Source organism: Verticillium dahliae, genomic scaffold, assembly GCF_000150675.1.
Source record: "Verticillium dahliae VdLs.17 supercont1.20 genomic scaffold, whole genome shotgun sequence".
NCBI lineage: Eukaryota > Fungi > Ascomycota > Sordariomycetes > Glomerellales > Plectosphaerellaceae > Verticillium > Verticillium dahliae.
Window position 1 is genome coordinate 612,337 of NW_009276967.1, and position 19,037 is coordinate 631,373.

A 19,037-nucleotide genomic window follows, 5' to 3' on the forward strand; every position below is an offset into this window, starting at 1 on the left:
CGAGTCGCGAGCAGGTTGTTGTCTCGACGATATGCACGAACTGCTGCGGTTTGAGTCCCGAAGCTGTCAACTGCATCAAGTCAAACGCCGTTGTTGATCATCAACGTTCTTGCAGCTGGGGCTCTCACCCATCGTATGGTGTCGATCCAAAGGGGTTCCGAACAACGGACACACGCCTTCTGGTCCGCCAGACGCCGGGTTTCGGCATGGACCAAATGCCCCCACCACTCCGACGCGGTCTTCTCTCCATCACGATGGTCTCGCTCGGCTCGCTGTATCTGCTTTGTCCCTCTGGAATTTCGAACGAGTGAGACCCGACGTGGCTCGCTGGCCATGGGCCAAACGCCTAGCCTACCCACTACCCCTCTCCCCCTCCCCCTCCAACGAACGGTACTGGCTCATCTGCACCCCTCCGCCTTTTCTGTCCCAATTCTTCACTCCCCTCCCTGATCGGTGCGGCTACATACCCACGTACCGTCCATTGGGTGCTTGCTCGTACCAACTATTTCCTCTTACGTTTGCCTGCGTCTTCAGCCCCTTTGATTCCCACCATTGAAAACAACCCCCTGATCTCTCGTCCATGCCCCGTGCCTCAGATGACGGCGCCCTAAAAATGGCAAAAGGCCTAGTGGCCAGTTTTCTCCTTGGATAGCCATGTCCTGCGAGAGGCAAGATGAAAAAGAGGAGGGGGTGTTCTTCGCAAAATGCCGCTAGCGACGTGGGCTCGGCTGTGACGTTTCTTCATGCTTCGTCGCTGAAGGACAATGGAGGGGGTTGCTCATCACTGGAAATCTGGGCACACTGACTGTACTGGGCCAAAACTTGGGGGGTGGAGGGGGTTGGATCGCTAGCTTGGCCGGTCTGGGGTCCGAGGAACACCACGACGCTCTGATCTCCTTGTCTTCGGACCAATGTCCACACGAGCATGTCTTCTTTTCATGCTAAATATTTATACCGTCGGACCCGTTTCCCCCACGCAGGCTGACTCCCCTGGACGCCGGTCATGAGACATCTCCTGCATCGCTTCCCTCCTGCCCCTCATATAAGTAACGCCATCGACGCCTGGGTCTCCTCGACTTTCAACTCAGTGTACCTTTTCCCACTCTCAATTCCTGCTCTTCTCAACCTGCCTGACTCAATCTCTCTCTCTCTCTCTCCTCTCACAAACCCTACCAATCTTCATCATGACTGCCTCCAACGGTACCAACGGCCACTCGGCCCCCAGGCCGCTGCCTGTCGGCATTTACGCCCCGACCATGACCTTCTTCAACCCCGAGACCGAAGACCTCGATATCCCCGTCATCAAGAAGCACGCCGAGCGTCTGGCGCGCGCTGGCCTTGCCGGCCTCGTCACCATGGGCTCCAACGGCGAGGCTGCCCACTGCACCCGCGAGGAGAAGATTGCCGTCACCAAGGCCACCCGCGAGGCTCTCGACGCTGCCGGCTTCGAGCAGACCCCCATCATCCTCGGTGCCACCGAAGGCAGTGTTCGCGGCACCATTGAGCTTCTGAAGCTGGCCCCTGCCGCCGGCGCCGACTACGCCCTCATCCTGCCCCCTTCGTACTTCCGCGCCCAGATGGACGAGGCTGCCGTTCACGACTACTTCATCGCCGTCGCCGACGAGAGCCCCATCCCTCTCATTCTCTACAACTACCCTGGCGCCGTCTCCGGCATCGACATGGACAGCGACCTTCTCATCAAGCTCGCCGAGCACAAGAACATCATCGGCACCAAGTTCACCTGCGGCAACAACGGCAAGCTGACCCGTGTCGCCCTGGCCACCGACGCCAAGACCCCCTGGAACGAGGGCTCCGGCTACATGGCCTTTGGTGGCATGTGCGACTTCACCGTCCAGACCCTCGTCAGCGGTGGCAGCGGCATCATCGCCGGTGGCGCCAACGTCGCGCCCAAGGTCTGCGTCAAGGTCTGGGACCTCTACGCTGCGGGCAAGAAGGAGGAGGCCATCGAGCTCCAGAAGAAGCTCAGCAAGGGTGACTGGTACCTGACCAAGGCTGCCGTCCCCGGCACCAAGGGTGCCATCAACAGCTACTTCGGCTATGGTGGCTACGGCCGTCGCCCCCTGAAGCGCCTTGAGAAGGAGAGGACTCAGTACATCGCGGACGGCATCAAGGAGCTCATGGACATTGAGAACTCTCTGTAAATTTCTCTCTCTCGCTCCCTTTCCGGGAGACTCAACTTCGCGTCGCGGGTGACAGCATCCCTCGTCTCGTTGGAGACAGTTGTGTGCGCGCGCGCCATGAAGCACCGAGCCCAGCAATGGAAGGGGTGTGTGGGCTCGGCCCCGTGGTGACCGAAACAGCGAGGTGCGCGCTACGTCAAAAGTCGCGAGCCTGCCCCTCCTCAGCCCCCCACTTGTGGGGCACCGCCGCAAAAGGTCCCCAAGCCACGAGCCCCCCCCTTTCACCCACCAAAGTGGGGGTCTATTGACAACCCCGCGGACGAGGGGCCAAGTCTCGGGATAGAGGCCGACCGCGCAGTCGCTGTCCCGGGGGAATTGCGGACGCATGGCGTCGACTATTCTTTTTTCTTTTTGTGTGTGTTCTCATGGTTCGTCCCATATTTCCTACATTGGAGTTGTGCATGGAGAAATAGCATCTTGGTTGGATTTGGAAATGAGCGCACATGTGTGTCAAAATGGGCCGGGTTTCGTATGGGATGGATTGCAAGGTGCCACGAGGCCGAAGGTGGAGACGAGTGTCAGTGCCATACATGGGCGCATCAATAGAGATACCGTTATGACTTGTGATTCTTGTTCCCCAGTGCTGTTCAGCATTGTAACGTCAAACTTTTGTTCATGTTCGCTGTTGTAGGCCTGGAGATCCGTCGGGGCTGTAACACAAGTGGAGCCTGGGCTGGACCGACGGCTATTAGACTTCCTGTCCCATGGAGGCTAGCAACTGTTCATCCACATAATATTTGGGTTCCCCAGCTTGATTATCAGTGTCATAAGGTATTCTCGTTTTCATTCTCATGTTCGTTAAAGTGTGTCGTGCGCCACCTATGCTCTATGCGCTGATCCATGTTCACACGCGACTGTACCGCCTGGGGTCCATCTCGCTGATATCAGAGCTGCTCGTCTTCCCGTCCATCACATACTCGGCCATGAGCTTCCCCGTCGCCGGCCCGTTCTGGATCCCCCAGCACGTGTGCCCAGCCGCTACCCACAGCCCCGGCGTCGACGTGGCGCCGATCAGCGGCCCGCCCTCGCGCTGCGGCAGGTAGCACGCCTGCTTGGCCTTGACGCGGGCGGCTGCGAGCTGCGGGCTGAAGGTGGCAATGTAGGCGAGCAGGTCGTCGCAGTTGGCCTCGTCGACGCGGACGAGGTCCGCCGTGTCGGGCAGCGGGTCGGTGCGGTCGGGCTCGCCGCAGGCGTAGACCTCGCCAAAGGGGCGGGCGTAGATCTCCGGGTCGACGACGCGCTTGTGCTTGCGCCGCTGGCCCTTGACGACGCGGTGGGCGGGGACGTAGTCCTCGGGCAGCAGGACGCGGGTGAAGACGGCGTAGGGGGAGACGGTCGCATCGTAGACGACGCTGTGGGCGCGCAGGCCCTCGACGTTGGGCCGGCGGTGACGATGACGTCTGTAATGTCGGACAGGGTGTGCGTCTCGGACGTGTCGCGGTCGAGGTACTCCACCGACTCGACGCCGGTCGGCGACGAGTTGATCTTGGTGAGCTTTGCGCGCGTGCGAATGTCGACGCCTTTCTCGGCTGCGAGGGCCGCCATGGACGTTGTGAAGTGGAAGGGGTGGACCTGTGCCGTTTCCGTCGCGCCGGGGTGGCCCATTTCCTGGTACGAGTCGATGATTTCGTGATCGACCCAATCGAGATCCTTCGGGACCACCGAGTCTTTCAACAGAGCTTCCGCCGCGTCGTCCTGTTTCGGGAGCCGCTCCCAACCTTTCTGTTCTTCCCCGTCATTCGCACCAGGTACGGCAGCGGCCCGGGCCGCGGAAGCTTGCTCTACGGCGTCGAGCTTGGCACGGGTGACTGTTGCGTCGAAGCTGCCGCATCCGACCCTGCGGTACCCCCAGCGTTCGGCACCGCCATGCTCGGCTGCAAGCTCGGCATGAAGACGGTAGGAAAGCGGCACCAGAGGCTGCGGGTAGGCCCAGAGCGCGAGGAGACCACCAGCTTTACCCGAGGCACCGGCCGCGATGGAGGTGGCTTCGAGGAGGGTAATCTTGTGCAGGGCGGGGTTAAATTTGGGATGTCGGGAGAGGAAGTAAGCTGTCGTTGAGCCAATGATGCCGCCGCCTGGTCGATGTCGTCAGCGCTCGAGCCGCGGTGGTGCCTAGGCGCAGAGTTCACAGTGCTCACATACCGACAATGACAATGTTCTTTTTTGATTGGGGGTCCATTGTGCGTAGCTGGGGGTAGATGGATTGTGTGGCTCGGGGATGCAAGGCTCGCAGAGCCTGGGTAGCCTTCTTCCTCTTTTTGACACCGTTACCCATGGCGGGCGGGCGGCTACAACGAACGAGAGGCGATGACGGAGGGGCATCCAAGTGCCAGAGCTCGAATGGCGGGGTCAAGCTCTTATCGATAAGGAACCCGTTCTTCGATGGGCTCGACGCGCAATTCTCAGAGAAACGATTCCAGGTCGAGGCGACCGATGCGGAGTGTCCATAATCGCCGAAGGGACGAGGCCAAAGGCCGATGGTGCATCCGCCTTGACGTTCGGCGCGATCGTGATTGGTTCAGCAGCTTGACGGCCTGCTTATTAATGACTCGTACACCTCGGCTCACAGGCGGGAAGCGGAAGAACATGTGCCCCGGTCGCCCCATTCTGGCCCAAACGCGCTGTCGGGTGGTCGGCAGACCCGGATCCAGGACCCTTGCCCCCCTCCCTTCTCCCCCCTCCAGCAGTCGCATGTTCCACAACAGCTCATGCTGTGGTCCCACTGGAAAGAACAGCTTCAAGCATCTTCGATGACGGAAACTAGGCCAAAACGACACCCTGCCCGGCCATGACATGTCCTAGGTTCGCGTCGCAGCATTTTCGCCAGCTCGCATATAGACCCCGCCTTGATCACAAATCTGTTGGCACCCTCGCTCGTTTGAAAACTTGCTCCTTACAACAACAACACCAACCGTACCACATACAACAGCGTCGCCCGACAAATATACCTGTGACCTGGAGATATACCCCGCCTTCCGACTCAATACGAACACGAACAACCATGGCGTCCGCTACCAGCTTCTACGACTTCAAGCCGCTCGACAGTATGTGTCTGATCCCCATGCGCGCTCCAATTAAACTGTCCACTAACACATGGATCAGAGCGTGGCCAGGAGGCCCCCACCGCCGATTACAAGGGCAAGGTCGTCCTCATTGTCAACACGGCCTCCAAGTGCGGTTTCACACCGCAATTCGAGGGCCTCGAGAAGCTCTACAAGTCCGTCAAGGAGAAGCACGGCGATGACTTTGTCATCCTCGGCTTCCCCTGCAACCAGTTCGCCAGCCAGGACCCCGGTACCGACGACGACATCCAGAGCTTCTGCCAGCTCAACTACGGTGTCACCTTCCCCATCATGGCCAAGTCCGACGTCAACGGCGACGCGGCCAACCCCCTCTTCACCTGGCTCAAGGACGAGAAGCCCGGTATCATGGGCCTCAAGCGCATCAAGTGGAACTTTGAGAAGTTCCTCGTCGGTCGCGATGGCAAGGTCAAGGGACGCTGGGCCAGCACCACCAAGCCCGAGGCTCTTGAGAAACCCGTGCTCGACGAGCTCGCCAAGCCCGCGCCCGCCGATGCTGCTCCTGCTGCCAAGCCTGAGTAAGCTCTCGCCTTGAACGACGGCCATGATACGTGTGCTGGGTCACAAAAGCGACCTTCCTCTTCGTACACGAAACTGTTCTTCAGCCAGCCGTCTTTAGATGTCTATATCCCGAGTCCATATATCCCTGTTGCGATGAATTGACGATTTCCTTCACCACCTTGGGCCACCATGATGCATGCTGCCGTTTGCTGTTTGTAGTTGCGTGGCGCATTTTTGGAATGCGCCATGTCCCGGTCTGTGCTCGTTGCCGGACCTGCTCTCACACCTCAGTAATGGGTTGCCACTACACTGCATTTGTGAAGTATTCGAGCTTAGACGCCTAGGATGAACTCTAGTCGTTCTCTCTACGAGCCACATGCAATGTCTTTGTCTGGAATGACTCCCCACGCGATGAGACTGGTCGACACCCGGCATCCTATTCATAGCATTGCGGCACCGGAATCCTATCTACATGCGAAGCAGCATGTGGCTCTTTGCCACTGCATGCGCTCACAGATGACGAATTCCATGTTTGGATCGATTGGCGAGCTCTGCACGCGCAAGCGCAGATGCCGATAGCGACAGCAAGCGGAAGCCGAAGAAACGAGCTATTGGCGCAAGTGCCCCATTGTCCGCGAGATCGCCTTCCACGACCTTAGTCGAGATCTATTGTCTGTCAATTGACGACGAAAATAGACCATAGGGCTCGTGGCGTCCAAACTGACCAGGCCTGCCAAGTTATCATAGGACATAAGGTTGCGATTAAGGTCAAGATCGACGTGGCGATCTTTGGTGACGATCTGAAGCTGCATTCCCGTCCGATTACAAAAGTCCCTTGCAGGTCGCCAGCCCATTTCCTACCCTGTCCGGAATCCTTTCAGCTTCCCGACTGAGAAGGACAGTGCCTTGAATTAGACCTGAAGCAAAAAGGCTTGCCCACGGCAGCAAACAGGTCTTCCCAGCCTGGGGGCAAGCAACCTCAAGTCTGCAGGTCGAGGCGGAGTGCCTCTGCACATCGTCGCAGGACTTTTCGCCTGTGCCGCAATGACGGTAACTTGTCGCCACGATGCTACTTGTGCCGCTGAGGATTCCCATGGGCCCTAGATTCAGGCACACTGCGAGACCAGATCGAGTATGGTAGCCGTGTCGGCTGCCATTCATTTCCAACAGCGGCAAGGCTGCGCCTCGCAACAGTTCACTGATGGATGTAGCTGGTCTACACGATACTCACTTTCAAGAAATCTATAAAATGACGAGAGCCTGTCAAGGTCGACAGGAGATAGCTCATCATCATCTCAAACATACTCTCAGGCTTGTAACACCACAATTTCCTTGTCAGCCTTTTACCACATTGTTTATGCTTCACTCCACCTCGCCTATATTTCTTCATCATTCGCCTCCATCAAAATGCACTCCTCCGCCATGATTGTGGGACTTGTCGTCTCAGCGACGGCATCTCCGCTGTACGACACTAGCCGTTTCAGCAGACGCCAAGACGAACCCTTCAACGATAAAGCAAAGCTCTGCGGCCTCCGTGATCTCTCAAATCCAGATGGAGCCAGAGCTGCGTGGGAGGAAACCGGGGCCGCCTCTTTCCTCGACAACTTTATCACCAACGACAGAAGTATGTTGCAGTTGGCCGACCCCCCGCAAGTATCAAATGCTAATCTCGAAATCTATCATGCAGAGGGTGATCCGACAGAGTGGGTCAAGATCCTTGAGAGGCTCATCACTGGTGATCCCGGCACGAACGCGGACGGTTGCTCCAGCGTCAAGAACGAGTGCAATCCCGGCATCGAGAAGGGCGATTGCGCAACGTACTTTGATACCCTGACGGAGTATCCTAACCAACGCCTCGGATACTGGGTTTTCATGGCCGTGAATGGACTGCACCAAAAACTCACAGCCCTCTACAACGAGCTCTTTGAAAAGACGATGCTCAACACCCTGGCCATTCCAACCATGGTCGAGAAGCTCGGTGGTGACCAGGGCTCTGGTGGAGATGTGCTGAAGTGGTTGACTGCCGCGGCGGGAGCGGGTGGTGCCGTTGCTGGCATGAGCCCCAATGTACGTGCCGCGGATCAATGATGAACAGTCGAGATCCTATGCTAACGCCGTGTGTAGGGAGCCATCGTTGGAGTGGTCTCAGTTTCCTGTCTGCCATGTTCGGCGCTGCAGCTGAGGAGGAAAAGGACCTTGTTGACGACATCGGAGCCGCCATGGGAGCTGCTTTTGAGAAGACGAGTGCACGAATTTCCAGGGCGCTGGGAGCCGCCGTGGGCAGGGCGACTGATCCGGGAGATTACAATGCTCTTCCGGCGGGCCCCGGGTCGGAACCCTTCCAGAGCAGCATCGCCAAGTTCTTCAGTGGCGGCTGGTGGCTGCTAGAGAACGACTCTGCCGATGTCACTGGTGCTCTTCAGGCTACCGTCGACGCAGTCAAGATGAAGGTTGTGGACCAGATCCTGCAGTCGAGCGGCTACTACCTTCTGGTGGACCGCCACGACAACACCCTCGAGCTCTGTGGCACGCCGCTGGGCCGTCAGTGGATGCCCGTCAGGATCGGCGAGGCTGACCACTGCATGTACGTTGCCAAGGTCGGAGAGGGCCTGGGCAGTTTCTATGAAGCACCGGCCGAGGTCTACGAAGCCATGGCTGAGTACGGACTGGGAAACCGCATGGCATACTACCGAATCCTGCTCGATTGTGCCCTGAACAGCGCTGGAGATTCGTCTGTGCGGACCGACGCCCTGGTTCCCGGACAGATCCCGCTCTGTTACTTCAACATGAAGGCCGTCTATCTCGACGGGGAGGGCTGCGATACGGATAGCGAAGGCTTCTACACCTGCCAGAGCCTCACCACTGAGGATGTTAAATGATCGATCCCAAAGAAATTCAGCTTATAAGCGCGAGTAAAGTAGCATTTTGAATCAATCTATTCATCACGTGTTTCTTCGTGTTGACACCAACCCATGCCCAACTGCACGGGAGACGTGATTGAAAGCGACTCCTGGGCCAAAAGCCATCATGGATATCGCACCTCATGTTAGCGAGATGGAAAATGGTGTTCGACGGGGCGATCATTTCTCAGCTCTCCACCTTAGTGGCACAGTGTCCTTCAAAAGCATGTTTTCACAGAACACTGACTTGATCCAGGACCAAGGCCTCCCCTGTGTGTTAGGCTTGGAATTTCCAGCCCTGAAATGCCAAGAGGTACATGTGTTGGCATGGTCAAGGACGATCGAGATAGCGGATGCCTCACACTGCTAAGTTCTAGGAATATCACCATTTAAATGGAAAGGAGTATCGCCTCGCGTCTCTGCTTGAGATGTTTACTAGGCGTTCAATAATGCCGGAATACGCCTACATGTCTCTATCACTGGGAGAATCCGTTGATATCAATTCGTCAACTCGGCAGGGTAGACTGGTGGTGGGCTATGAAGACACAAAAGAAGGTTCACACGTTTGGGAACACGTCTCGTAGGCGCCTTGGGAACCACCTATCATGGTCGGGCATTTAAAATGGCTTGAGGAAGCAATGCATTTCTTTGTTCCCGTGGCTGGAATTAGCTTAGGCTTTCTGCAACACTGCGGCTTACAATCCTCTGGCAGCTGAGCAGTCATGATAAGACACGCTTAACGTCCAAACTTTAATTTATCAGCAGTCATCGCTCTGGTCACAATGGTTTCCGGCTTGCTGGAGTTCGTTAGCCTGATCGAGGCCGGCGCCAAAGTCCGGGGTAAGACAAGGCTAACCGGGACAACACCGTTTTCGTCCCTTGTCCATGAACAACTTCGCCTCTCTCAGCCCCAAGAGCTATTAAAGTTATCAGACGGACCCTTCAGCTGGCCTGTGGATGTCATTTTCGTATCAACACCACCTTTTCTATAGCACATGTGCCTCTTGACCCCTTTCGTTTGCAGCTCGTGCGCGCTAATTAACCGGCTGTGTGGTTCTTGCAAGCCTAGAAGGCTGAGACGTATTTGTGGATGGTGGCACATTGCGTTTTCCATGCTATTGTGATTCTGTTCAGATAAGAAAGATGCCCCAGGGGCCATTGTAGACCACCAAACAACCTCGACCGGTAGCCATAAGTACTACCTAGTGCATCTGTCTTATCGCAGAGCCTGAATCCTTCAAAAAGGTCACAACCCTTCGATTTGACACTGGATATCCTACTTTACGGCAATGAAACATCTCCTCACGTCAAGCATTTGGCTTGTATTGCTGTTAGCCAGCCATGCTGCAGATTCCCAGTCGACTGAAGCAGTACCGAGCGCAGTCCAACCTATAGACAACGGCCCTGGTCCTGTTGACCCGCCAGAACCATCGGCAGTCCCCGTAGACCCCCCCGGTAGGCCTCCCAGTGATACTCCCTTGGAAGCTATACCACCATCCGAGAGCTCCGTACCGGCACCCGTTGTTCCAACAACGAGCGCCACCGCAGGCGTGATCGCTGATACCACTGCTCCGACAGTATTCAACCCGACACCTACTTCACCTCCGACCAACCCAGAGCCCACGGAGCCGTCTCTGCCCGTCGAAAAACCTCCAAGTTCGACGGTAGCAGAAGGAATTCTGCCTCCTCAGTCGCCTACGCAGGCTGCCGTAGGACAGAGCTCTGCGCCCGTGGATGGTCCGACTAGTGCCCAGGGCACAGTAACCACACCAGAGGCGAGTGCGCAGAATGATGCCTCGGAAAGTCAGCCTCCGGCAGGCTCTCCAGCCCCAGCACCGACAAAGGGTACTCCAGATTCAGCTACTCCACCGGAAGTCACAAGCAGGAGTATAGCCCCGGGGCCCAATACAAGCCCAGAGGCTACGACTACCAGGCCCGACGTGCCTGGTGGCGGCGAAGCGTCTCCAACCCCTACGAACCCAAGGAATTCTGGTATAACTCCTTCAAGTCCCCCACGTGAAGGCCTGGGCAGTCCTGATCAATCATCAGTGAACGATGAGACTGGGAATCCAGCCACAACTGAAGAAGCATCTCCAAGTAACGGGGCTGCTGGAAATACGGATGGAAGCCCGGACACCACCAGTGAAATGCCAGCGCAGACAGATGCCCGAGGCTCAAGTCCCAACGGTGAGATCTCTGCCACCTCTCGCGCCACCAATGAAGAGGCAACACTTCGGGATCAGCCTTCTGCAAGCACCCGAAGTGGAGGTGACAATTTCCCACAAACAACATCCACCGCTACTAGAATCTCGACTGATACGACTCGCGCAGGAGACTCTTCCCGTGGCAGCTCAAGACCAACGAAAAGCTCTTCCTCGCTCGCGCCTCTTTCTACTGCCAAGCCTAGCGATGGAACAGGATTCCTCGGTATTGACTTGTCAGACGGAACGGAATCTTCTGAAGAAACCCCACCTGATACTACTACGCCCGAACAATATGATGCCGAGGCTGAGGCAAACCTCCCCTTTACGGTCATCTCTGATGCTGACGCACAAGACGTCGCTATTCTGGAAGCCGCAATGTTCGAGTATTTTGTCGAAAACGATGCTCAAATTGGGGATGATGTGCAGGTCACAATTCCGGCCGTGGCATCAAATTGCGATGTCGGGCTGACTAGGCGGGATATGGGAGAGGAGAGGTGGCCGGGTAGGTTCAAGTCGCCCGTTGCCAAGAGACAGGCAAATTGCAAGGTCGTCACGAGCCTGGAATTCGATTTGTACTTTCACTACATGCTGCCGAGTCAGACTGCTGAGCGTCCTAATCAGCTATCGGAGAGGATCACGGCTAGTGTGAGTGAGACCACATTTCTTTGCTGCATCCTACCGCTGACGATCACAAGGTCGAATACGTTCAGTCGGTATTTGGGCTTCGGAATATAAGCTTTACATATGTGGGTGTAAACTTCTACACTCCTGACAAAGATGACGCAAACTGGACTACGGTCAGATATAAAGAAGACAGGCTGGAGACTTGGATGGGGGAAACCCGGAAAGGTGACAAAATGTCACTTAACGTGTGGCTAGTGACCGACTTGAAGAAAGGAGAGGGTGATGACGAGAGAGACATCAACGAGGTACGTGCTGTTTCGCCTCAATCATCGCCCGCGTAGACTTTCGCAAAGTCTAACTATTGCAAAACAGTATTCCACGTTTCCTGAAGACAACAGTGGCCTCATAGACGGCATCGTTATGAGACAGGCTCACATCAGCGACGTTTCGCCAACTTTGGTCCACAACATTGGGCATTGGTTGGGCTTACGACATACGTTCAGCAAACAAATTGAAGACGGTGAGCAAGACTGTGTCGCTGATACTGGTCTGCTTTCTTCAACCCAAACCAGCGGCTTGAAGGATACTATGTACAGCTGCTCGCAGAAACCGTGTTTCGAGACCAACGCTCGAAACATTACAAATTTTATGAGTGTAGGTCCCTTTGAGCTGTATATCTATGGAGCATGGCGGCTTTTTCTGACTTAACGCCCAGTTCTCGAGTTGCAGAGGCGATACCACTTTTGGAGGATTCAGTATCGACCAAAAGGCAGCCATCTGGGCACGTGTGATTCAGTTTCGGCGCACGAATGCTGAAGATGAGTGTCAACCATCAAGTTCTACCACCACTAAGTCTGCTATCCAGAAAAGATCCTCCATGCAGGATCTGGTCGATGGAAAGTGTCCAGATCTTACTGCTGAGGCCGAACGAATCAGGAATCAGCCGGTCAACGGAGCTACTGGCTCTCTGGCTTTGGGTCCTTGGGGATGGTGTCTGCCATGGCTTGTGAGCGTCATGATGTTGGCTCCGTAGGGCCCTGGTAGCTGTAAACTAGACGTCAGGACGTCAATGGTATCAAGAAGTTCATGTACAAATTTTATACCAACATCGCCACTCTCGCCCAGCATGATGTTAGCCCAACACGGAATTCTCTCAGCATTTTTGCTCAGACCCATCGTGACGCTGAAAATTCACTACTGAGTTCGAGACTGGGCTGTCGTAGCAAATGTGTGGCACCTACCTCGATGCTAGCTTGTCTTCAACCCCGCGCTTTTCGCTCATTGACGTGCCAGATGGTGGGTGTCTGTGTTCGATTTGGACCTGGTCTCTTGACGGAGTGAGGTTGATCATGTGTCAAACAAGTCGTGAACCGCTTTTGTGTTGGCCCAGGCGGCATTCGAAATAACGACGGGCCTCAGCCGCCAAACTCTAAAACCGGTGGTGGCTCTGCCTCGAACATCGAGCACAGTCTATCTAGTTCATGGGATTCAGCCCTCCAGATTCAAGCCACTAGCGTGACATAAAGTTCCGACTTCATCGCTCGATTGGTCCTCAGCCTCTTGCTCATGCGTAACATCGCCGTTCTTGGCAGCAAGAACGAACTAAGGGGCCACAAGTCCCAGGGAACGCTCAGTCCAGTTTGAGAGAAGCCAAACTCTTCTGGGTTAATATCACTTGGTGATTCAGCCTCACCACATATGTAGGGACTGGCATTCGTGGACCTATTCTATGGCATCCGCTTTCTGATTAGTCGTGTCTTGAGCACGGAGTCGAGACCGAGGCCTCGCGGAGTAGTGAGCTTGTGCCTTATCACTGTTGATGTCCTCTCAATCTGGAATAAGCATACCACCACTCTCCCAATTGTTCCGATCGCGTGAAAGGACTGTTCACTACGACACAAATCAATCAATATGATGCGGCTTTTCACGAAGCTTATCGCATGCCTGGTTGTACGGACCGCAGGCGCATACGTCAATCCCAGCACGGTAACTATCACAAATGACTTGAGAAGGCACCAAGAAGCGCCGGTACCAACACCTCCTATACATGGACTGGACAGGCGCCAAACAGATGGTGCTGGCCGGACGTATACTCGAACCATTGCCCCAGACTCTGTTTGTGGCTATCTTTCGGCTTCACCTGGTAACGACATTGTCTGCGAAAATGGCGAGCGCTGCAACTGGGTCAAAGCAAATGGGCTCAATGCCGTCTTCTGCGGCATCAGCAGGAATGTAACTGCGAAAATCAAATGCTACGGGCGCGACGCGATGGCAGCCGACCCCGGGCTATGTAATGACGTTTGCCAAAGTAATAAGTTTAACCTGCAATGGTCAGTTCATCCCAAAAAGCTTGTGACTATATCATTCGTGCCAGGCACTGACATCACCTCCACAAAGCACCGATGAAGCTGCACCATACTGTCGTACATACGCTTATCCAGAAGGCATACGCGACTACAGATGTGCCTCAACGCCCGTAACCGTGGCACAAAGTGCCGACTTTACCTATGAAGGACAGGTGGGCCGGTCTTTTGAGACAACAGTCGTCTCCAATATTGCAAGGACGACCGAGGAATCCCAGAGCGATTCGACTGCCGCTCCAGCCTCCTCAAGGGCAGGAACAACACCAATCTCCACTTCGGATTCCTTAAATTCGTCAGACGAGTCGAAAGGAAGCAGTGTGCCCGTTGGTGCGATAGTTGGTGGTGTAGTCGGAGGCGTTGCCTTGATCGCTCTCATAGCCGTCGCCATTTTCTTCTTTCGTAAAAGATCCACGCGGAAACGCAACTCACCGCCAGAGAATATCGACGGCGGCTATCCTTCGGTTCAACAAGTCTACCCCGAGCCTGACCAACAGGGGTACCCACTACCATCACCACGTAGCGAACTGTACGGCTCAAAAAGCGGCATGATTTCGCCCGTCCAGTCCACAGACTACGGACGACCCAATTCTTCGGCTTATGACGGTCAGACAGTCAGTGATATGCACAGGCCGTACTCGCCGGAAGCCCAGTCTTCATTTCAACAACCAGTGGCATACGAGATGGACCAAGGGAACAGCCTCAATAGGGGGCAGGTGCATGAGATGGGCTGACAGCTTACCTAGCTAGGCAGATATAGAGAGGGCACATGGCGGTACTCTTCAATTCACACATGCGTTGAACCACCTTGCGCGGCGCCACTGGAACACCTCACGGCTTGGTAATGAAAGTGGATGTAAAATATTGAGAATTGGACTGTCTCGGTGATTTGTGGTGCAGGGTGGCAGTGGGAAGTTCTTTAATTGGTGTTTTATACTTGTTCCAAAACCGGGTTTCGTCACGATCTGTTTCCAGATCTAATTCAAAGAAGAATCCGTATCGGGGAGGCCAATTCATCTACGTGACCCCTTATTCTCTCATGCTAGCATGTCAGGACCCTGCGGAGCCACCCAGGGCCTGCCAAGCCAGGGGGCTAGCTAGGGGCTAAGGCTCACAAGAGAACGTATATATAGGCTACGGAGGGCCCCCCTAAAGCTCCGGAGGGCTAGAATTCAGATATATTCCTATCCTATACCTATATTATAAACTACCTGCGGACCCTATGGTAGACCCCTTCACTCTATTCTAAATAACGCTCTAACAACTACCCACGATCCCGGCAGCGCTTTATACGACCGGACTAAGGCAGTCGAAAGGCCGCCACGGTAGCCCGAGGGCGCTGTAATTCACTATGGGCTAACTACCTCCGGCGACGGCATTTTAAAGAGCGCTACTAAGAGGGTCGAAGCCGTTAGCCGCTTAGGTAACGTGCTCTACTTCGAGATAGAGGCGGTAGGACTCATATCCGAGCTTTCCTGCATAACCTCCGTAGTATGTCAGACTACGTCGATTTTCACAAGAATGACGAGTGGCACGATTTCGCCGCCGGGTCAGCTACTATATATAATAAGACATTACTATCCTATTTCGGTCCCCAAATCGATTCCGACGTACCTACCGACCCCGTAACTATAGCACCAGAACCAGAGAGCGGCCAGCTCATTATCCAATCATTACCCCCAGTATTCGACCACCCTCTAGCCAACGGTAAATTCATGATGCTCTTTGAAGCCGTCCTGTTGCAAAATAAGCAGCCCCTGCAAGTCCGGATCACTGAGCAACTTGTAATCCCCCTTATGGCCCGTTTGTCGACCACCACATTAAGTGGCTTGCGAATCTTAACCCGGGGACGGTCGAAGCGTCGATTTCAACTGCTGAAAACTGCGAAGAAGTGATGTAAGTAGGTCAGATCTGTGAATCGCAACCACGAGATTATGAAGCTTGCCAACCGGGCCTTTTCTGCGCCAGAGCTCGTGTTCAGCCGTAGCCAACGCGTGTCCTGAATCCAACTCTTCTTCGAAAGCTTCACTGTCCGTTCCGAACAGAATGACTTTGACGACAAGATTAATCACATGGCCGAAGCAACGTCCCCGCCGTTCAGATCCTTTAAAGCCGAGTTTCTTGCCGATCGTTTCCATCGCAGTATCGCAGTTCCCAGCGTTGTCAAGCGTGAAGAACCCGATCTTGTGGCCGATCTCATAAGATTCGATGATTTCGAGGATCCGTCCCCGATATTGGTACCAAAGTGACGAACTGTCAATTCCGGGATTCCGAGGGTCAGTTTCTGAGCTTTCCCGTGTTCACCTCGAAAGAAGCAGGCAACGCCATACAAAGCGTGCCTGTTTCTTGATCTCCAGCCATCGAACGATATGTGAAGCAATCCCGGCGCGGCCTTCAGAATCCCCATCACGGTCTCCTTTTGTTTCTCGAACTGAGCTATCGCACGCTTCCGAATTGTATCGTGGCAGAGATGGGCGTCCGTTGACGCAACGAGCGGGTTCAGATATCGAACACGGCTCGTAATCGCTTGCTCTAGGGCTCGCGGAAAGATATATTGCTTTCGACGAGCGATTCGACAAGCATTCGTTGGAAGACAGTCCGATCGAACTTCTTGATGAAGCTGTTCGCAATGGCCTGATCTCGAGGCTTCGTGGGGTCGAGGTTCCAAGCCTGAGTTATCGTACGATAGGACTTCAGCGGTTTCTTTCGAGAAGACGGCGCAGTCCGCTTGCCGGAAGGGTCCTGAATCTGGTGGTGGTCCCAGAGATGGCGCTCAGCGTTCTGCGTACCAATAGCCAGCACATTACCTGGCTTGGGTATACCTTCTTTCGAACGCAGGCTTTGCAAACCCATCTTCGCTCGGTTTCCTTCTCGATATCGAATCCGAACTGCCACACCCAGAAAAGCGTATCCCGGCTTCGTTGGGACCATGCCCACCCCCGGAAGTGTCGAAATAGTTGGTCTTCGTCGTCTCGATCAGCCGGTTGCTTTGTTGGAGTTTCCGGGGCCGGCGAAGATTCAGGGGACGAGCGTACAACAGTTAGCGTATCGGACTCCGAAGCGCGTGACATATTAGAGGTCACGAAAGCGAAGGTTCCAAAGGGCAGCGTAGGTAGCAGGAAGGAAAGTCAGATCTCCGGAGCAGGGGCAGGAAGAGCAGAAATGCGGAAAGAGCCCGCCATGGCCCAATCGTCGCGTTCCCTTGACGCGTTAAGGTGAGTTTCAGAGTACCTCTAGCTACACTTTACATTGGTGCTTTGATTGTTAATCAGTCAGGGCGCCGTTGAGTTGAGGTTGAGTGGATTGACATCAACGAGGTGGTCCACCTCGAAATTTGGGTTGAGTTGATCGCCACCCAGCCTGGGGACTGGGATCCTCCAGAGGGGTTTCAACATCCGTGATACCGTATCTGGCCGCCTCACGCGATATACTGCTGACTTGCGGCTGCTTCTGCCTGCCCAGCGGCGTCGTGGCGTTACCCCCGCTGTCCCTGACGGTCATAATCGATGACCCTGTGAAAGATGAGGACACGGATGTGAACAAGGTGACGAGTTCGCGGACAAGTGGGACCTTGACGAAGCCAAGACAGTCAGTGAAGGAATTAGTTCCTGAAGAGGGCAAGGGATAGGAATATCTACCAAAGTTGGCACACATGCAGCAATGGCGCCGGCGCTGATTTCGATTACGTTCCACGCACAGCCGCTTGCAAGTGTATCTGAGTAGGGCAACAGTCAGCAACTCATTTCGAGTTACAGAATACCATAGAGCACCCACAAGAGATGTCATCAGAACTGTACAGAAGGAATACCCTGAGACGGTAGATGCTTGTAAACACCACGTAACTACCCAATAAGAAGACAAACATGAGCATTATCTTCTGTCCTACCGTGGTGTTTAACGGTAGGACGTGCGGAAAGGGCAAGGCCAGGATAGCAATGTCCAACAGGATGCTTGGGACGGCAATGCATAGATGCGCTAGGAACAGGTTTATGCACCTCCCTTCCAGCCATGGTTCCCATAGCTTCTCGCGGGGTGAACACTGAAAGGCCGCGGTGAAGGCGCAAGTCAGGTTCCATGCTGTCGAGAGACCGCCGCAGATGTATCCCCCTAGGTGTACGCTGTGGATTGGGAAGATACGGATGTATAGGAACAGCAGGGAGAGCTTGTACACGTTGACGGCCGTAACATACAGGATCTCCGCTGCTACCATCGTCTATGGGGTTCTGTATTGGTGAGCCTGGTCGAGGGAGAGGCAGTGAGTACTGCACCTTGTCCAGAGTCTGCCGCTCCTCGAGTGTCAAGACGCCGGCATGTAACCCTAGACCCTGACCAACCACTGGAGACAAAAAGGTCAGTCACCAGCATCATACGCCGAATTTACTGAGCCCTTTCCTGAGTCGATACATACTGACGAGGTTTATGGCGAGATTCCCCCCAAGCAGAACGAAAGCCATTAATGCCAGCCAGTCATCGGCACCAAGGCGAGCTCGTTGTCGATATCTCGCCAGGAACCGCAGAGCGACAAACACTGCTGCCAACGCAGTGCAGGCGATACTGAAGTCTCGGACGTAAGAGCGCTTGTCCTGGGAGAGGTCTTGCGTCGCGGCGAAACGCGCGAGGCGCTCGAGGTAGACGGATTTGGTGGATGTCATATCGCTGCTGTTGGCCGTGTTCGTCATGTGGGCATAGATCGCAATGAGGCAAAATGGCACCCCCGGCCTTCTTCTGTTCAATAACTTACGCCTTTGGTTTGAGGAAAAGAACGGCCTCCCCCGAGCCATGAAGCGTATTGCGATCGGCTACCAGGTAAGACACTGCCGTCGAGCCATCATATATCATTTCTTCGTTGTCCGAATCACATGCGCTGAAATTCTGTGGCGTCAGCTGGCCAGAGGAGGCGGCCCCTATCCCGGGATGGCTTTCCGTGGATGGGCCTTCGGAGCCACCGAAGGGTCAAGGGCGGATTGGAGGAAAACTCCAGTTGATGAGCCTGCTCTTGCGCTTCTTCCCAACCGACAAAACCTCGGACCGACAAAACAGCACCCACCTGAGCCCGGTAGCCCCATCAAACCTCGCACCGCTCTCGACAACACACACGCCGGGCGAGGCAAAAGGCCTTTGCTTGACTTGCCTCGCCGGACAGAGCCTGTCTCATCTTCGTCCATCA

At 55.0% G+C, this 19,037-nt stretch overlaps 8 protein-coding genes across 8 annotated transcripts; 6 read left to right on the plus strand and 2 right to left on the minus strand.

Annotated features, from left to right (window-relative positions):
* Positions 1-1,184: 1,184 nt before the first annotated feature.
* VDAG_08496 (dihydrodipicolinate synthase) lies at positions 1,185-2,162 on the plus strand (the record flags this gene model as incomplete). The annotated part of the gene is made up of 1 exon (XM_009660221.1): positions 1,185-2,162. The coding sequence occupies one exon, from the start codon at positions 1,185-1,187 to the stop codon at positions 2,160-2,162; it is 978 nt and encodes a 325-aa protein (XP_009658516.1).
* Positions 2,163-3,045: 883 nt separating this feature from the next.
* VDAG_08497 (oxidoreductase) lies at positions 3,046-4,476 on the minus strand (the record flags this gene model as incomplete). Its single annotated transcript, XM_009660222.1, has 3 exons — positions 3,046-3,601; positions 3,652-4,276; positions 4,344-4,476. The coding sequence occupies 3 exons, from the start codon at positions 4,474-4,476 to the stop codon at positions 3,046-3,048; spliced, it is 1,314 nt and encodes a 437-aa protein (XP_009658517.1).
* Positions 4,477-4,888: 412 nt separating this feature from the next.
* On the plus strand, positions 4,889-5,803 carry VDAG_08498 (peroxiredoxin HYR1; the record flags this gene model as incomplete). Its single annotated transcript, XM_009660223.1, has 2 exons — positions 4,889-5,245; positions 5,304-5,803. The coding sequence occupies exons 1-2, from the start codon at positions 5,203-5,205 to the stop codon at positions 5,801-5,803; spliced, it is 543 nt and encodes a 180-aa protein (XP_009658518.1). The 5' UTR covers positions 4,889-5,202.
* Positions 5,804-7,189: 1,386 nt separating this feature from the next.
* Positions 7,190-8,661, plus strand: VDAG_08499 (uncharacterized protein; the record flags this gene model as incomplete). Its single annotated transcript, XM_009660224.1, has 3 exons — positions 7,190-7,406; positions 7,470-7,853; positions 7,907-8,661. The coding sequence occupies 3 exons, from the start codon at positions 7,190-7,192 to the stop codon at positions 8,659-8,661; spliced, it is 1,356 nt and encodes a 451-aa protein (XP_009658519.1).
* A 1,310-nt stretch (positions 8,662-9,971) lies between these two features.
* Positions 9,972-11,621, plus strand: VDAG_08500 (uncharacterized protein; the record flags this gene model as incomplete). Its single annotated transcript, XM_009660225.1, has 2 exons — positions 9,972-10,137; positions 10,261-11,621. The coding sequence occupies 2 exons, from the start codon at positions 9,972-9,974 to the stop codon at positions 11,619-11,621; spliced, it is 1,527 nt and encodes a 508-aa protein (XP_009658520.1).
* Positions 11,622-11,743: 122 nt separating this feature from the next.
* Positions 11,744-12,543, plus strand: VDAG_08501 (uncharacterized protein; the record flags this gene model as incomplete). The annotated part of the gene is made up of 3 exons (XM_009660226.1): positions 11,744-11,815; positions 11,883-12,164; positions 12,226-12,543. 3 exons carry the CDS (start codon positions 11,744-11,746, stop codon positions 12,541-12,543), a joined length of 672 nt encoding a protein of 223 aa, XP_009658521.1.
* An 815-nt stretch (positions 12,544-13,358) lies between these two features.
* On the plus strand, positions 13,359-14,861 carry VDAG_08502 (uncharacterized protein). The gene is made up of 2 exons (XM_009660227.1): positions 13,359-13,840; positions 13,908-14,861. The coding sequence occupies exons 1-2, from the start codon at positions 13,422-13,424 to the stop codon at positions 14,602-14,604; spliced, it is 1,116 nt and encodes a 371-aa protein (XP_009658522.1). The 5' UTR covers positions 13,359-13,421; the 3' UTR covers positions 14,605-14,861.
* Positions 14,862-17,034: 2,173 nt separating this feature from the next.
* VDAG_08503 (uncharacterized protein) lies at positions 17,035-18,644 on the minus strand. The gene is made up of 5 exons (XM_009660228.1): positions 18,279-18,644; positions 18,139-18,206; positions 17,645-18,083; positions 17,509-17,585; positions 17,035-17,440 (listed from the first exon to the last, which is right to left on the minus strand). The coding sequence occupies exons 1-5, from the start codon at positions 18,547-18,549 to the stop codon at positions 17,180-17,182; spliced, it is 1,116 nt and encodes a 371-aa protein (XP_009658523.1). The 5' UTR covers positions 18,550-18,644; the 3' UTR covers positions 17,035-17,179.
* Between the last annotated feature and the right edge of the window lie 393 nt (positions 18,645-19,037).